The sequence below is a fragment of the Nansenia antarctica genome (genome assembly GCF_963989245.1).
Source record: "Nansenia antarctica genome assembly, chromosome: 6".
Classification (NCBI taxonomy): domain Eukaryota; kingdom Metazoa; phylum Chordata; class Actinopteri; order Argentiniformes; family Microstomatidae; genus Nansenia; species Nansenia antarctica.
The window spans coordinates 30085850-30103997 of record NC_137676.1 but is presented as its reverse complement, the minus strand read 5'-3'; the positions used below and the strand labels follow the sequence as shown (position 1 = coordinate 30103997).

Below are 18148 nucleotides of genomic sequence, written 5' to 3'. Positions count from 1 at the left end.
CGATCTCGTTCTACCTCCTCACTACCGACATTCATACATGGAAATGTATCTTCATTTCTGTTTTTTCATTCCTTGGTATAAAAGCGCAACATTGAGAGGAAGAGGAGGCAGCACATGACAAAGGGGAAAAAAACGAGAGAGGAGAAAATGAGGCTCTATAATCTCCGACTTCCACAACAAACATTTTTTTTTCTTCTCTCTGAAGCATTGGAACAGTTTGAGGAGAGAGAGAGAGAGAGAGAGAGAGAGAGAGAGAGAGAGAGAGAGAGAGAGAGAGAATGAAAAGAAAGAGTAAGGAGGAGAGGTGATGGGTGATGGTCTTTTAGGGCGTCTTGTCATGTGCCTGAAGGCTCCGTTGGACCCCTCTTTTTTCCGGCCGCTGCGTCTGTGTGAGTGTGCGCTCACCTTAAACAACAGAGGGACTTCAGGGGCCTCCCAGCCCTTTCAGGCCCAATAGAGGTAGCACCACAGGGGCCACTTGGTTCTGAAAGGAGGGTATGACAACCCTGTGGAGCCCCGCGGGGCATCAATAAACGCTGACATATTGACTCTCTGTGCCCGAGCACCGCAGCCTGCATATCAAACCATAAAAAGGTCCGGCGAAGCGGGGGTGGAGGGGGGGAGGGGTGTTCTGGAATTCAGTGATTGAAACTGAATCTGTAAAGACTTTCAATATGGGCCGGTGCCTCACTATGGGGCTACAACCAACTGAGGATACCCCAAAATCTAAAACAGAAATGGAAAAACAAGGGAGGAGACCCATAATTTGCTTACTAGTAATACTGCGTTGGAAATACTTGAATGTACTAAAAGCCATGTCACAGGGATTCGTGTGTCATGAGAAACTATTCTATCTCACTATAGAAACATTACTCATGTGCAGAATAACATATCAGTCCTCCCAGTCTGTTTGTTGTTACCGTGGCTACTCAGGTGTGGAACCATTCAGGAGCAGAAAAGCTTATTTTTTTCTCCCTAATTTCACTCATTTCCGGCAGAATCATTTTACTGTCGTTTCATGTGGAAACCGTGAACAATGGCTGACCGCTTAGGAAAGGAAGTGCTGGCCTTACATAGTCAACAGAAACTGGAAAGAGCACAAATTTGATTTCTACCTGCCAGCATTTTTGGGACTGAAAAGCAGGTGTCGATATGCAACAGATCTCCCTCCGCTGCAGTTATGTTGCCGCTTTTATTTCCTGGTATAAGGACCTCGCTAATTGAGGTCAAAGCAAAAGCAATACAATTATGAAAGAGCACAAAAGGAAGCTGGTGAAGTCTGCCAACTGGCACAAGAACTTGATCCACCAACAAAGACCCTCAAATCCAACTGGGCATAAATAGGCACAACTAAACTGAGGCAGAGAGTAGGGCCCCATACTGGATCTGTGGCTTCCATTCTTCTTTGAATGGACACAACATACACACACCCCAAAACAGCATTACGCCGCTCACATTCGTGCCATATTGTTCCAACCATTATTCCAATATTGGCCACCACACAGTGGGCATAACTACGTATAACTGACTCCCCATCCAAAAACACATGAAGGTATTGTATACACCAAGACATGCTGCATGGCACAGGGATGGCATAGACTGCCATGTAAACATTGATGTTCAAATACTTCAAATGCACAGTATGCCTTTATACACAGAAAATATACAGTATAGCCATGTACACTTATTTAATCATTTATATAATACATTAATATAATACACAAATTAAAATACAGTCCCCTAAAAAGGTAAACAAATGGAAATGTTTAGCCTAAACCTCACACATACTGTACTAAAGGACACCATGCAGCTCAGTATAGAACTGGCTCTGAACTCCATCTAGCCCTGCCAAAGATGTATGTGGTATCAAAGCATTATGTCTTATAGCAAATAGTTATTAAACGCAAAGTCTTTATCTGTTCTTTCCCCCTCATGTGGCATGCATGTGTCTTTTTTACTGATAACTACTTTTTTTTACTGATATAAGAAAACACATTATAAAGAAAAAATGCTGACTGTCAATATAACCACTGACTTAGATTATGACAGAGAAAGAAATAATAATAAAGCGGCATATTATAGATATACAAACGCAAGCCCTTAGTGGACAGCTCGGGGCTTAAAAAAGCAAATGCCAAAAGTTTTAAAGAGCAAGGAATAATCTTATTTTGAAAAAAGCAGATTAATAATCATAGAAGAGGGGTTTCTTTCCTCCCGCAAACAAAGTAAGTGATTTGGGCTTGTTGAGTCTCTTTAAAGATTATGGTTAAAAGGTGCTTTGAAATGCACCCTGATACGTTTATGTGAGAGGGGGGGGGGGGTAGCTGAGCACTTGATCTGGTGCCTTGTCAACCCACTGGGACTGCTGCCTTTTAATACCAAGATGAAAAAAGGCAGGCAGTCTTGTGGCTGTCCATTCTCAGACAGATCTGACAACCGCTGGGTGAACCGATGGCCAAACGATGACTAAAAATAAGGAGAGAGCGATCCATGTGTATAGCTAAGCGTCTTTGAATTCAACCAGTGAAAGATATAGAAAAGCTACGTCAAATCAACACGTAATGATTTGATGAGAGAATCAAATGCTATTCTTTTTGGGTAAAAAAATAAATAAAAAATCTTTATATAACAAGAGAGATCCTAAACGTTGTATGTTGTAGATTTAGAAGAGGGAATATGGAGGGGATGTTTGGGAGGGGGTGAGGGGGGGGGGGGGGGGGTGTAGCCCGAGGAGTGAGAGGATGCATAAATAAGCCGTTTAGTTAAAACTGTAAGACAAGCCCCCTGTTTGAAGCTGGGGGAAAACAGCCTTCCCCCCCTCCCTCCTGCCTCCCTTACCCCCTCCCTCCCTCCCTCCCTGCCCCCTCCCTCCCGCAGCTGGCCAGCCCTACTGCTGTTCACACACACTGCCACCGCATTCACCATTCAAGCCGGTGGAAAAAATCTGAGCAAATTTCTGATTTGCAACACTCTGAGAACATGTTTATTGTCTTTGTGCAAAGTGTGAAAAACACAAATAAATAAAGCAGGGGTAATGATTCCGGGGTGAAGCTGCTAAAGAGCAGAAAATGGGAGATTTTATGGCCATAAGTAGCGTGGACTGGTGGTGATTTTTAAACCATTGGACCATGGCATTAAGTACTAATCAGTGCCTAGAAACTGGGCATACGGCTGTGTACTTAATTATATATGTCTATCCCCCATTGTAATAGAATTAGCCCAAAATAATTGTTGTTTATTTTTAAATGCACTCATTTGACAATGCAAACCATGGCAGTTTGATTACTCTGTCAGGCACAAAAAACATCTGTGAAAGCTTCTTTTTTTATGGGTGGCATTTGTGAAACAATAAGGAAATTGTCCAGCATTGTTATCATGCCTTTTAACGAACACATGGATAATGCTGAGGAGGGAAATCTGGTGTTGTATACAGTAGTACACAGTGAAAAGGGGTACACTAAAGAGGGGGACACGAAAAAAATCAAGAAAACGAGTGTATTTTCTATCAAATCTGAGCGCAATGGCTGATTTTAGCTATGGGAAAGCTAATCTCTGTGTACTACTGCCTCTGTGACATTTCAGGGGCAGAAAAGTGATGATGAGGGTAAGTTAGCCTGGGTGCTCATGGACATAGAGACAGACATGACCTGGCCCCAAGGCCAGGATAAGTGAGTCCCAGACACCTGTGAACCCAAAGGAATCAAACTTCACCAGGAAATGTGTCGATGTCAGCCATTTTAGGTAACATTTGAGGTTCTCCAGCCAAACCGTCATCTGTACAATTTTCTACAAGCTTTACTACAAAAAGGAGCCACAAGCAAAATGCAATAGCCTCTCTGTGGTTGCAATTTTATCTATCCTAGAATACTGACAGGAGTTTGTTTTCCTAGTTTCAATATAATTTATGTCGTAAAATTTGTGAGCTACTCCGTAAACAAAAGGAAGGCTTTAAGAGACAGCTACTGTATATGGAGAATATATACAGTATATATATATACAGCATATGAAATATATCAACGCCTTTCATTTGAGAGGCCTGTGTGCAGTCATATCTGATCAATCCCTAGTTCATTACTAAAACGGAAGTGCACATATACATGGAACATACAAATCAAGAGAAGTATATGGGGCTCAGAATAATTTCAAAACAGTCCATACAACAGATATTTCTCACTCAGGTGGGTCCGAGTATGTCAACTAAAAGCGTCCAAGAGACGACACAGTCCAAACATTGTGCATTAACAATTTCTTCATTTTGATCACTGTACACCAGCAAAACATACAATATGAACCACATTGGGCCATCCTCTAGTGATCTAAGAGCATACGGGGTGCAAAAAATAATTAGTTATTTCCTGTTCAAACTGCAACTTACTCATAACTGGCCACCAATAGAACTGCCACTCAAACCACTCCCCTCTATTTGCATATCCTTATGACTACCCTCTCCTGGCTCAAACAGCCATGTTTTTTTCCCCCTTCTGTTCATCTGTCCACATGACCATGACAAAATCTTCCAATAAAACAAACAGACAAAATAGCTTGGAGGGTGGAATGTAAAACTGCACAAGCACCATGAATAAATCCATCAACCAGTTATACAGACGTGTTTTTTATGGGTATACAAAGGGGACAGTAACACTGCCAATATGTATTAACAACAGCAGAAGCTAGTGACTGCCAATATCAACAACAAGTGATTTAGAAATCTGCCGGGAGGACAGCAGTAAAGAACCAAGACCCAGGAGGTTTCTGCTATCGACGTGACTTCTCCATGTTTGTTTCGGAAGGCTGCGTCCTCTCTAATAGTTGTCTGGGGATTATAATCTAGCCCTTACTACTGCCCCCTTTCACACATCCCCCCCGCTGCCACCCCTGCCTCCCCAGTTGGATCTGTCTCACTCGCTCCGGCCCGCCTCGCACCACGGCCATCCGAGGTCCGACAGCGCTTGCAGGGATACTGGTTGTGTTGTTAATGCTGACAACTTCAAGGCCTGGACCTGGACCCGGGCCTTGTGGCTGCCATGCCTTCAGAGATTCTCAGGCTGTCCAGAAGTCTCACCTTCCCTGGGGGGAGCAGTGCCTTTGGGAACGACCAAGCCCTGGGTTTGTTTTGAGTGAACCAATCATAGGTCTAATGATGTCAAACGGTCAGACGAAACTCTTTAGCAGACGTTTCTTATCCAGAGCAACCGTGTTTACTCAATTAGTGGTGTTATTGGTCCAGTAGTGTATTCTGGAGACACTCCCTAGTGGATCTGAACTGGTAGGAAATCGTGCTCAACTCAAGAGACTTTGGTTACTAAATTGGATGTTTGGTTACTAAAATTGGATGTTCAACAACTGCATCTACAGAACCCAACACATCCAGTACGCTGGCAGTCAGGAACGACGACTTGGACTAAGAACAAAGTTCTTGGAATACCGGCGCTTCCAAGAGCCACTTATCACCACATTCAACCTGCAGTTGAGCGCGAGACGCTCCAGTTCAACCGTGAAAAGACCACGGGAGCATAAGTAAATGTCTCTCTCGCTCTCCTTTTTCTCAGTGGCGATTAGCATATTTCCCCTCTCAGTGTTGTGACACCTGCTGCCCAGTGTGGGCGTGCGGAACACAAGGCTTTACTTCAAACGCACCAAAAGACCAGCAAAAACCGCCGCATTGACTCAACCAGAGTCACCCGCCCCACCGCCCCCCAGACCCCCCCACCCCCCCCCACCCCACCCCCCCACCCGCCACTCGGAGTGGACCCCCCCACTGCAGATGTACATTAATGCAAGGGAATAGCTACCAATCAGCACTGCGGAGAAGCACAGAGAGAGAGAGAAGCCCTTCTTCTTTTTAACACGGCCTGTTGTCTAGCTGGATCATGTCAGTTTGAGGGAGCCCATTCAAAGGTATTCATGCATCCGTCTTGCAGCCACAATGGCAGCTAGTTTATAAACTGTCAGCTTGGTCGCCTGAAGCCTTTGGTTTGCATTGTTTCCTTCCCCTTAATAAACTTTTGGAGGAGTTCATCAACTGGCCTGAATAGCCGATGCAGCAGGGCCAAAGACACAAAATAACAGACGCTCGGTCCCCCCTTTCACTTTCTTTTCATTCTTTCCCCCTTTTTTAAGTGAGTGTTTGTCTATCAATAGAAAGAGTGGGCAGCCAGACAGACATCAGGATGATTTTAGGCCAAACCCCAAACAATTGACTTTTAGCGCATTCATCTCTGACACTAACAGAGAGAGAGTGTTATAAACATGTTATAACACATGTACCACATACCCTGTGTCCCTGGTTAAAACCCGCCTTCTTCTGAAACTAGGCAATAGAAGAAAATGTTAGCATCTTAAATATATGTATAGCAGGCAGATTATAACGCATAATCTAAGATGCAGATGTGTATCAGGACATTTGGGTATAAAAGCCACTATCGAGACATTAATGAAGTCTTTGTTTGGATAAATATATCCTCACATATATTCCAAGATAGCTTGTAAAATAAGTGGGACAAATTACATTATTGCAATGACTTAGAAATAGCCATTAATCCACTTTCATACCTTTCAGCAGCGTGAACGTTTATTTTGGAGGGAAATATAGGGGCTTAATGGAATGCTTAATCTCTGTAAATTTAAGGTCATTTCATACCCAATTAGAATGGATTGGTGCATTGTGAACACGGTTCCGTCTAAAGGGTGAGGGGTAATTCAAGATACTACACCACTATACACGTGTACAACCACTTCCTAGTGCCTGTCAAATGTTTAACTTCCCCCGTAGCCACTACGAAGGTGTCATAAATACATGTTAATTCTGTGTATCCACTTGTCCAAAAGCATACAATTCATTGGGCATGTAAATCGATTCAAGTGAATCATTTTTATATTAAGGTTAATATCTTTCATTTAATTACATTACTTGAAATTGTTTTTGGATGGGGCCGACAGCCTAACATACAAGTAACACTGTAGGTCATACAGAGGGGTCTATGACAGCCACATCCATGTACAGTGCATTACATTTTGCAAATGTATTTCTTATTTTCTTATTATTACCCAATAGCATATTGTCCAAATCTGATTCACTATATATACATTTATAATGTATTATTATTATTATTTGTATCATTATTATTATTATTATTATTATTATTATTATTATTGTTGTGTTGTTGTAGTTGTTGTTATTATTATTATTAATATTGATATTATTAATATTATCATTATTATTATTAATAATAATAATAATAATAATAATAATAACAATAATAGTAGTAGTAGTAGTAGTAGTAGTAGTAGTAGTAGTAGAAAGTAAATGATCTCGTAGTAGTAGTAGTAGTAGTAGTAGTAGTAGTAGTAGTAGTAGTAGTAGTAGTAGTAGTAGTAGTAGTAGTAGTAGTAGTAGTAGTAGTAGTAGTAGTAGTAGTAGTAGTAGTAGTAGTAGTAGTAGTAGTAGTAGTAGTAGTAGATGATATTAGTATATGATCAGTCTATGATGATGATATGGTTTTCAAGCTGGACACTGTGATCCTGTTATGGGGCTGTTATTATAGGCTGGAAGTGAGGATGAGAGGGGTTCACATCAGGGGAGGCTGGTGGAGGTAGACATTGGGAGGACGGGTGCATTGTAATGCATTGAAAGGAATGAGGAATGGAACAACACACATGTTTGATATAATTCTTCGTTCCATGCATTACAAAGAGCTCATCCTCAGATTTCTACCTCCACCAGCCTCCCCTGCATTTAAGAAACCTTTTATTCTGTAGGTCGTCTCCACTGGTTTCTCGGATGAATTACATGGGAGAGTGAAATGACTTGGATTTAACTGGAGCTGCACCGACCCCCAGGAGCCCCTGTCAGAACCCCACTCACTAGATGTCTAATAAACCAGTCAGGCACAAAATATAAAGTTAACCCAGCAGACCGGCCAATGGAAGGAAGACAACGGCTGGAAGTTGAGTGGTCAACACTTCCTGTGATCCTGTCGGCCTATTTCATCACCGTAAGGTCTTATACCTCCCAGAGGAACTCTGCTACTGAACGTCTGTCACGTTGATTAACCCAAATCTACTGCTGTTAGTTTAACATGTACTCACTCAAAGATTCATGGCCGGGATCCCCGACTATAGGCACATAAGGAACCGTAAGGAACCGAAGGAATATTATATTGTATTGTCATTGGTTTGGCGATATGTGCGAGGAGGGGGCCTCATTGTAATTCCTAAAAAGACACCGAAATTCCGTTTAAAAATAGTGCTTATGTGATAAGATAACAAACGCGGGCTAGCACTGATGAAAAGGACTATAGACTGCTTAAACCACAGGGTTTGTTAGTGTACTGTTGTTGTTGCACGGACAAGCACAGAAAGCATGTTTTTCGTTGGAAGTCTTCTTGGATTGTCATTTTACTGTGAGTTGTTTAAGAGCTTGACCCTTGGTTCTAGCAGCATCATAGAGTGGTCGTACGCCCCCGGTGGTTCACGGTGGTATTGCAGGCTAACAGCACCGCTAGAGAGTCCTGCAAGGCCCATTTGATACATGGGCTTTAAAACTGGCCATACATTTAAAAACATAGTTTTGTGATTAAAGATAGCCTCTATTGTACATTGTTTCCTGGGACCAATTTTTGCTTCATCACACACAGGTCAGGTTTACTGAGATATGTCACCTCACCGATCGCCTGTGCAATGCTTCCACCTCATCATTCAGGAGTTCAGTTAATAGCCTATATTTGTAATAGCTCACTAAAACACTCAATTATGTAATTAAATGTAGTGACATTTTCATGTTGTGTATGTAATATATTATTATTATTAATAATATGAATAATAACAATAACAATGATACTACTAGCCTACTACTACTACTAATAATAATAATAATAATAATAATAATAATAATAAGATTTTAAAAACATTTATTTGTGGTTACGTTCAGTTTTGTTCATTAAGAATACAAAACACAATACTTGTTTTGTTGCATCCAAAAAAGCGTTACAAATTCCACGTTTTCAAAATCAATAAAATCACATATAAACAAAAGGCAACCAATATGTTATCCATTGTCCCAGTGGCTATCATTTTCAAGCGGAGCTTAATGGTTACCCAAGGCTTCTGAATGCCCTGAACCTCGTTTTGCCCATTTCTTCTTTGTGAAATCCTATTCTTTTGTCCTCTGATCAGTCTCCCATTGGGTCGCCAGACAAGATTCTTGGCATTTGTCGGCTAAATGAAAGCGGGATTAAGGAATGGCTACTGAGCACTCCATGGCAAAGAAGTGGGCTGCTATTCTCCCTTTTAAAAACCCTTCCCAGTGTAGTAGCTCCTCTGTAGATATAGGCTATTTGTTTTCTCAAAGACGCCATTGATGCAGTTCGAAGAATAAAGCAATATCAACAAGTAGGTTAGTATAACCCTTCAAGATGGATGAACACTTTCAAAATAGCGTAAAAATACCCAGAGGCTAAATTGTTATGTTTTCAATAACCTACACACATTACAATTATAAAAACGCTGTTAAACAGATTTTCATTGTTTAAGTTTGGATTTCAGGGATGCTGCTATTGTCCTGACAAACAAATGTAGCATAGGCCTACATCCTCATACACCATTGTCATGCAAGACATTTAATTCATGTATTTGACAGTTATAATAAGCCTATATTGGAATTACCTTGTTGGAAATATACATTAAATGCAGGAATTATGCATTCGTTTTTAGCAGTATGATGAGTGACGACCAGAGGCAGTATCCACATCTTCATCAACGATCTTCATTTGGGGTCAACAAGAGTTCCTTGGCCTTCTAATTTTATGGAGCCAAGTACAACGGCGGAGTGGTGGAGAGTCGTGCACGCCCGGAGGCCAATACTTTTATTGGTGTCAGCAGGAGTTTTCACTTGTCGTTTGTTCGATTCGTCCTTCAGATCTACCAGGGCTATATGCCCCCCTGCCCGGCGGCCCAGTGCCAGTTTCAAATTAATTAAATGCTTTCTTCAGTTCTGACCCCAACCATCAACCTACAATTGTTTTTTGTCATTGCAAATTAATTGTACTCAAGATCAACGAAAACGTAGGCTATATCATAACGCAAACACGTTAATTTAGAAGCTCGTTTGACGAGCATGTCACCCAATAAAACGCTTCAGTGCTGAAATATTCGACACCTTAGGATTTGGTGTGCGTTTGGGCCGGGGGGGGGGGTTAATTCCTTTAAAGTTATTGAGCAGGAAAGGATTATGTACTTGCCTTTATATATTAGTAGAAAAAATCCCCATGTAGTCTACAGTGCACCTTCGAATTTTCCTAAGTAAGTAGTCTCAAAAAGAGAGAGTTGTCCCTTTAAAAAAAAGCCCGCCAGAGATCCGAGTGCGCGGTGGTATAGTCCCTGTCCCACATGGCAAAAGTGCTTTAATTAATAGACAGGCAGGCTTGAAAGCGGCACTGGCAGTCTATGATGAACTCCCATTGTGGTGGTGTCACCACAAATGTTTCTGATAAGCAAAAGCACCCAAGGATCAAAGACTATAAGCCTCTCAATTTCCTCTAGCCGCTTCTACTTTTCCTCACCTACTTTTTTTCCCCCCCCTTCCCCTCTTCTCTTAAAAAAAATTCTGAAACACACAACACGAAATCCCCTCCATGACAACCAAAGGGTCCCCGCCTCAGGTTAGCAGGTCACTCGAGCTTTTGGATATAATTGCGCATTAATTCGATGTGATGAAGAGGCTTACTCTAAGGTCGTTCTCTCTCAATATGACTTACAGTATGTCTTCATAAATTGACAGCATGTAGAGATGTAGAGGCCCTTATCAATGCGAAGTTTCCTGTCCGTTTAGAAGTTCATCCCATCAGCTTCTGTGATGCTGATGTACAAGTCGTATAAATGGGATTTATAAATGATATGACTGTCCATGCCGTGGGGTTCCTTGCTTTTAAAAAACTACACTTTTGAAGACATTCGACAGAATGCACATGGGAATTGCAAGGTGTTTGGTAAACCGTGTAAATTATGACCCCCCCATTCAATGAACATATACATATTGTTTGACGTCAAGACAGTTTCACAAACCTGATGGAGGCTAAATAAATAAATAAAGAATGTCATTCATGAGTATCTTATTATTGCCTCCATGAAAACGCTGGATATTGCTTAACAATTCTAAATTATGGTCATTTGTTGCTGTTTTGGTTAATTTGATTTGTTCCACGAATTACGTCGGAATTTCACAATATAGTTCCGTCTTATATTCGATGCACATTGGTTAAACATTTAAGACACTATAGGTCATTTCTTACCCAAACAGCCGAATTAAATGGCGTACAATTATTATTGCTGGTCGGAAATATTTGAGGGAGCCATATCATAATTCTGCATTCTTCACGGATACCCACTCAATCGCCTCATCATTATCGTTAGTATACTACCATTATTATTATAGTTATTATTATTGTTATAATAATAAGTATTGTTGTTGTTATTATTATTGTTATTATCACCATTATTATTAGGACAACCCCAGTGCTTAAATTATTTTCAGCCTGTTGTTTTCTTTTTTTTTCTTTTTATATGTCCCTTAAAAATCTTGCCATGTAAATTCCAATGAAATTTGGAGTGAGACAGCGAGGGGGGAAAGGGGAGGTTAATCCCAGTTTAATACATTGATGCACAGCATAGGACCGAGTCTGTGATGATTGTGTTATCTCTACCCAACATTTGGGTCTCCCTCAATTTCAACCCAGCCAAATAGCTGCGAGAAAGTGCAGATGGAGTCACTGCCGATGCCTGAGGAAAAAGAATGTTATTAATAGCTAAATAACTTCCCCATACTTTCAGTAAATCTCTCTCTCTCGCCATCCCAGATGGATTTGTTTGAAGTGGTCTCTCGACTCATCCCGACGTCCCTTTTTCTTTCAACGAAGCTTATTTTGGACCTAAAAATATAATTTTCGCTTTTTCTACAACTATCTTGGGAAAACACCACCATACATGCTCTGGAATAATGTGTGTGCAGTATTTGGGGGGGGGGGGTATTCAATGTCTACCTCATATATGCATCTACATCCACTCATTACATCCAACCATTAAACTCACTGGGCGTAATGTATGTGCTGTCATTTAATTCATATCAAGTTACCGCAGTCCCTGTTTTCTGCAATTGGCGCATCTGCCCTATCTGAAATTGAATAGAGAGAGCGCGAGGCAGAGTCCGAGGCCTGGGGTTGAGTGACATCGCTATCTCCTCACTGTCTTCTATCGTTGCCTTTGATCCTACTCACAACAGTCACAAATCCCGCCTGGCCTCTGTTTGATTAGATGGAGAACCACAGGTAATCCGTCCGTTTGTTCAAGTGTCCATTGCTCTCTTCAGTCCCACAGGCTATCGACGACGTCTGAGTGTTGTTTTAATCAAAGCCAATTGTTCTTTATGAGTTGACTGATATAGGCCTACAGTCCTTAGGTGTAAGGCAAAATACATATTTTTTTTCCGGCAACGCCTGAAATAGGTCACACACCGACTTCTTGAAAAATGTAGATTGTTTTATGCCATAATATAATAGGCCTATTCATATGCGAATTAAATGAGAAATAGTGTTTCCATTCCACGTAGAACTGTAGACTGTAGGCCAAGCCTTATACGTTGATTATAATGTATATGTAACTTAGCAATAAGAAGAGCCTGTCATTGAAGCGTTCAAACCGCAATCCGCAAATGACTGCAGTATTTTTTTTCCTCCCAAAGAATTTGCAGTCGACTTAAAATCTGAATGGACACCACGGTTATTTTTCATAAAGTCAAGACTTCAAACACGATGAAACCACCCCCGTGCATTCTAATATATGGGACAATTTTGCTTGCAGTCTATAAACTGTATAATTTACTTAAAAGTGATTGGTATTCTCATCTCCAGATTCTAGGATGTCAGAGCCTTAGCCGCCAATGCAATCCCAAAATAAAATGAAGTAAAACAAAAAATAAAATAAATATATAAATACAATCTCGACAACTATAAAAGAAACCTAAAATCTCATGAATTCGTGCCTGAGGCTAGCCGCGGAGTGAGCCGTTTAGAGATGAAAGTGAAAAGAAATAAAAGGCTCAATTTAATCTGCTTTAAAACCCTTCAACATAACGTTTGTGTTTGAAACTCCAAGAGTGAGGGCTGATAGGGGATAAATACATTTCTTACCATGCCCGCGAGCTATTACACTCCTCTCCAACACAGACCCCCATTCAACAGACACCGGTTTCATTACGAGCTGTAATAAGTCTTAACATTATTAAATGCCAGCCCGGATGATAGAATGAAACAAGCACAGAGACGAATCTTTTTAAGAATTAAAAAAAGGGGGGACCAGTATCCTGGTTTCAACATGTCACCATAAAAGCCAAACATGTGGGCAGACATTTGACGGAGGGTTTGAGAGAATATTTCCTTTTCAAAAAGCTGTGCTCTAAATAAACACATTTGGATACAATAGGGCCTATGTTTTACTGAACACATAGGGTATAGGCTTCATTGAAACGCGTTCTATCTGTAATTCAAGTCGCTTTCACACGACGTGCTGACGAAACACAAAGTGGTTGGAAGACAATCTAGGAATATTTCCTATCAAGGACTGTGCTATAATCAAAGTGCTATCCAGCCCCCGAAATCCGGGTCAAGTTGACCGTGGCCTCGGCTCTAAAACTGCTGTCTGGGAAGCATTCTGTTAGGATATGATCGCTGGCGATACGTAGAATACACAAGGCCATAATGATCTGCTGTCGTATCATTATGGTAATAGTTGTTTACACATATACTGGCAAGGAGCCGGCACTTGTTCATGCTCGGGATAAATCATCAATAGCCTATATTTTATACCAGGAACTCATGCACTTTAAACAATAAAAATAAATTAATGGATTTTCTTTAAAATATATTTAGAGTATCGTACACTCGGCTCCCACCCCTCTTCAGAAAGAAGAGATCAGTTAGGACGCACAATAGCTTCTAAAACGGGCACTAGGCATTTCAAAACAAGAATGACACATTTTGCACCCTCCATTGCTTAATCTGTTCCAACAGACGATTCTATAATATTACAAAACTATCTACCAGCGGGGTGGATTGAATAATTCATTTGCCTTTAGTTCCCCTCTTGGCCTTTTGTCCAAAGTTTTTTTCTTTTTTTCTTTACGGGGGTTTGAGTGTGAAAAAACGGCCTCTTTTTGCTGCCCTGAGGGTTTTGCCTTTGTACCTCGGAAACCTTGTTTTCAATGGAGTGGAAGTCTTGAGGACTGAAGTTCATCATCAAGTTTAGAGGCTGTCTCTTTAGAAAGAAGCTTTTTGTGCGACCGTTTAAACAACATATGCAAAATGTTTGATCGTTTTATTTGGAAATGCCTGTCTTTGTCAGATAGCATCTAATATATTTTGACAAGAATGTCGCCGAAGTCATCCCAACACAGCGTCAAAATAAGAAGAAAAAGATACGGCTCTTTCTAGGCCTAAACATTTCACCAACAACCATCTGACTAAATCTCAATGATTAAATGAATTGCACTTCATAAATTTGTTTACATTTATAAACTCATTCATCCAACACATATAAACCACTAGCCTGCAAGAGCTTCCGATTCGAAGCCTATTAAATGTTATTTATGAGCAGAAAACCCAGTTATGAGGTAAACACACGCTACATAATGTCCAGGATCAACAATGGTTGTAACCTGCTGGTCGTAATTGATATTGATTGTCACATCGGTCATCTGTCAGTAGCCGTTTCAAGGGACCGTTTAGCCAGAGTCAGAAGACTGTTGTGCAAATGAATGCAGTCTCAAATACCCACTGTCAAGGCTCATATAAATAATTAAGCAGGTCTGGTTAAGATCCTATTGGCAAACAACTTAACGGCATGAAAAAAAATCACACATTTGTGCAAAAGAGCAATTAGGTCAATTTGCTAATAATTGCATGCAATTCCACGAGCAGGAATTGGCAACAGCTGCGCCCTTATAGGCCCCAAATCCTATTATCTTTTGCGCTATACCAACTATCATGGAGCACGGGCCTACACACACGCTTTAGTGCGAGAATGTTTTCAAAAGCATTTATAACCCAATTGAATTACCTTTATCGCCGAGTATGCCATCGATGCTGTGTTTGGTTTTCTTCTCGCCATCTTCATCCTTTTTATCACAATCTTCTTCATCATCTTTCTTCCCAAAGCGACCTCTAAGTACACGACTAATCGAACTCACTGAAAAGGAAAAACATTTTTGCGTTAATCATTTAGCAGCCTGAATATAGCCTACAGTTAGTAATAAGAATACAAATAAAAATGAGAATAATAGCCTATGCCTAATAACAATAACAACAACAAAAGCAATAGTAATAACGATAACACTTCTAATAGGCTAATAATAATGACAATGTATGATTCTGTCACTCGTTGAGAGAGGGGTTTGTTTAAAGATGTAACATCGTTTGTGTAGTAAAAAGGGTTGCTTACCAGATGAGGCCTCACCTGAAGGAACCGTGCTTCTGTCACACACCCCATCCTTCAGCAGCTTGTCTCGGATCTCCCAGCTGAACATGCCCGGGTTCTCCCGCTTGTATTCCTCAATCCGTTTCTCCACGTCAGGCGTTGCTACCTGCTATCGGGTTTAATTTACGCAGGACAATGGTAGAACGGAGAGAGCCAATAGAGAGAGAAAGGAGAGAAAGAAAATGAGAGGCAGAGAAAATGAGTAAAGCAGAGGGGAAAAATAAAGCAGAAAAGAAAAAGATGAGAGATGGAGCGTGAAAAACTTTAGTGGAGGTTAAAGAATCGCCGTGCAAGCTTTAAAATGGTTAGCCTACTCAATAACTGTTTATTTAACCCACTTTCAGGACTTTTTTGTAAGACATTTCAACAAACTCTTGTGAAACTGAAAAGTGGACATAAAAAGAACCGTAGATTTCCTATATTTTACAGAATGGTTATATTACAATGTGGTAAACAGGCCTTTGAACAGATTGAATATTTGTCGATTTTAATAATTATATATATAATAATAATAATAATTATTATTATTATTGTTGTTGTTGTTGTTGTCGTTGTTGTTGTTATTATTATAATATATCGTTATTGTTGTTGCTACTGTTTTTGTTTTTTAGGCCAAACTTGTCTCACTCACTCTGGGTTTACTTCCTCCTATTGCCCCGGGACGAATCGAACCTGTTTCTTGATACCGACAAAGAATTTTGGACACGCAACCGTGGGAAACACGGAGCTGTCGAGAGATCACGCAGGGTCGGACGCCGTGGTGGGCCATCTCCACTATCTTGTGACGGATATGATTTGGCAGCGGCCTTCCGTTGATGAACACTCCGCCGAGTTGATTCACCCGACCTTGACCCAGGGGAGTTGACACTGTGCAGAAAACAGAAAGCCCACTGTGAAAACGACACCATTTCGTTTACACACCATAATATACAACACATTTCTAGGAATGCGTATAGAATTATTTCTTTACAATAGGCTATATGCTACAAATAATAGAATAACATAAACTCATTTTCACAATAACTTTTTACACAACTATTTGCGATTGTGAATCAATGTTGCTATATCATTTCGAAGAAATAGCCTACTCTTAAAAATGCAATGATATGTTGATCATTGTTTACTTGATTGCTATTGAATTTATCATTAAAAGGCCAAGGCTAAGACCTATAAGACAAGGCTATTTGGCCTACACATTATATTATAGTTAAAATTACAGAGACCACAATAAATGTAACCTCAACAATTGTAAAATGTAGCCTAATCATATAGCATCTATAAATTACATAGCTTACCCATACAATTGTTGAACGTCATCATGGATGGGCCTAAATATCATAAATCCGCTGTTATAACAATTCAAAGTAATTTGACACATTTCAGATGATATAACTGACTGAACAGTCTGCACTGACATTGTAACAACAAAGCATGCCATTTTACAGAGGATTCGTACAAGTCTTGTTGAAAAAGGTGTCGCAGGATTTGTCATTAGCCAGATAGCACTTGAGTGTCCCATCAGGCATTGAAGAGGTTCTGAAGAGCGTCGCTTCGTCCGGCTTCATTATTCGCCGTCATGCTGTACAAATATTGATGTAATCCTTTGATTCGTCGTTTTGCTGTGTATTTTACTTTCATTTCCTGCACCAGGACACTTCAACAAATCCTGGATCTTGGCTAGCTTGCAAGCTTCGTGTTCTCGGGGATTTTATTGCAGCCACTTAAGCACGAACCTTGCTTGGGAGACGCTCCCACTGACAATATATGAATGCAAATCATTTTGCGTGAGTCTGTAAATTCTGTTAACACTTTTACATATGTTCATAAACATTCTCATAATTGAGCGCCCAGTTTGATTTTCATCAATCCCTTTTGCCCCTACTTAAATATATGAGAGAGCAAATATTATGGAGCAGTAACAGTAGCATAACCGAATTAGAATTTGTCGTTCTTTTTAAACACATTTTTGGTCTAACATTCTACAACTCAAAAATAAAATATTACAGTATGTGTATGAGCTATAGACCATTATGAGCTATTCAGAAATGTTGCTTTAAATAGAATTCAAATTATTTGACTTTCAAAAGTACATGACAACTGACTTGTGTAGTTTAATGCTAAACGTACCTTCCAAGGGGAAGCCGGTGCGGGGGTAGTTCTGGCCGGACGCTGGTCGCATCATTCGAGGTACTGTTCCCGGCAAAGACGACATTCTACTGTTCAAAATAGCAGGCACAACTAGGCCAATTTTTCATCTGTTAAACCAAGTCCAGACTTGATGCTGATAATTGTTTTGTAGATGAAAAAATACTTGCACTCCACTGAGAAAACGGGGAAAAACGGGGGGAAATCATCCAAACGGATAATCTCTGAACACTATCTCTGAATACTAACCCCCCCGAAACGGTCAAATATAAATACTTCGCAGGCCGCTCGGTGGGGGGTATGAGCAAAATAAGATTGCTGCGAACAAGGTGCAGGTGGGAGGGTGTCCCTGACTCTCTCAAGTGGGCCAAGGCTACTCTTTACTGTGATTCCCTAAAAGGTCTAGTAGTGTTTGATGACAAAGTCTGCTTGGAGGTTGGGAGTAGTTTAAGTCGACAACTTTGGCGCACGGGGAAGGAGG

The 18148-nt window shown here is 40.5% G+C and overlaps 1 protein-coding gene across 1 annotated transcript in view; it reads right to left on the bottom strand.

The window, feature by feature from the left end:
- Positions 1 to 17734, bottom strand: part of LOC308160189 (paired box protein Pax-7-like) — a gene marked incomplete at both ends in the record, with an annotated part of 95987 nt that extends 78253 nt beyond the window's left edge. Inside the window, 4 exons of the mRNA XM_080534084.1 lie at positions 15106 to 15234; positions 15502 to 15631; positions 16154 to 16389; positions 17650 to 17734. Coding sequence (XP_080390210.1) covers positions 15106 to 15234; positions 15502 to 15631; positions 16154 to 16389; positions 17650 to 17734 — 580 coding nt within the window. The remainder of the gene's footprint in view (positions 1 to 15105; positions 15235 to 15501; positions 15632 to 16153; positions 16390 to 17649) is intronic.
- Positions 17735 to 18148: the final 414 nt, after the last annotated feature.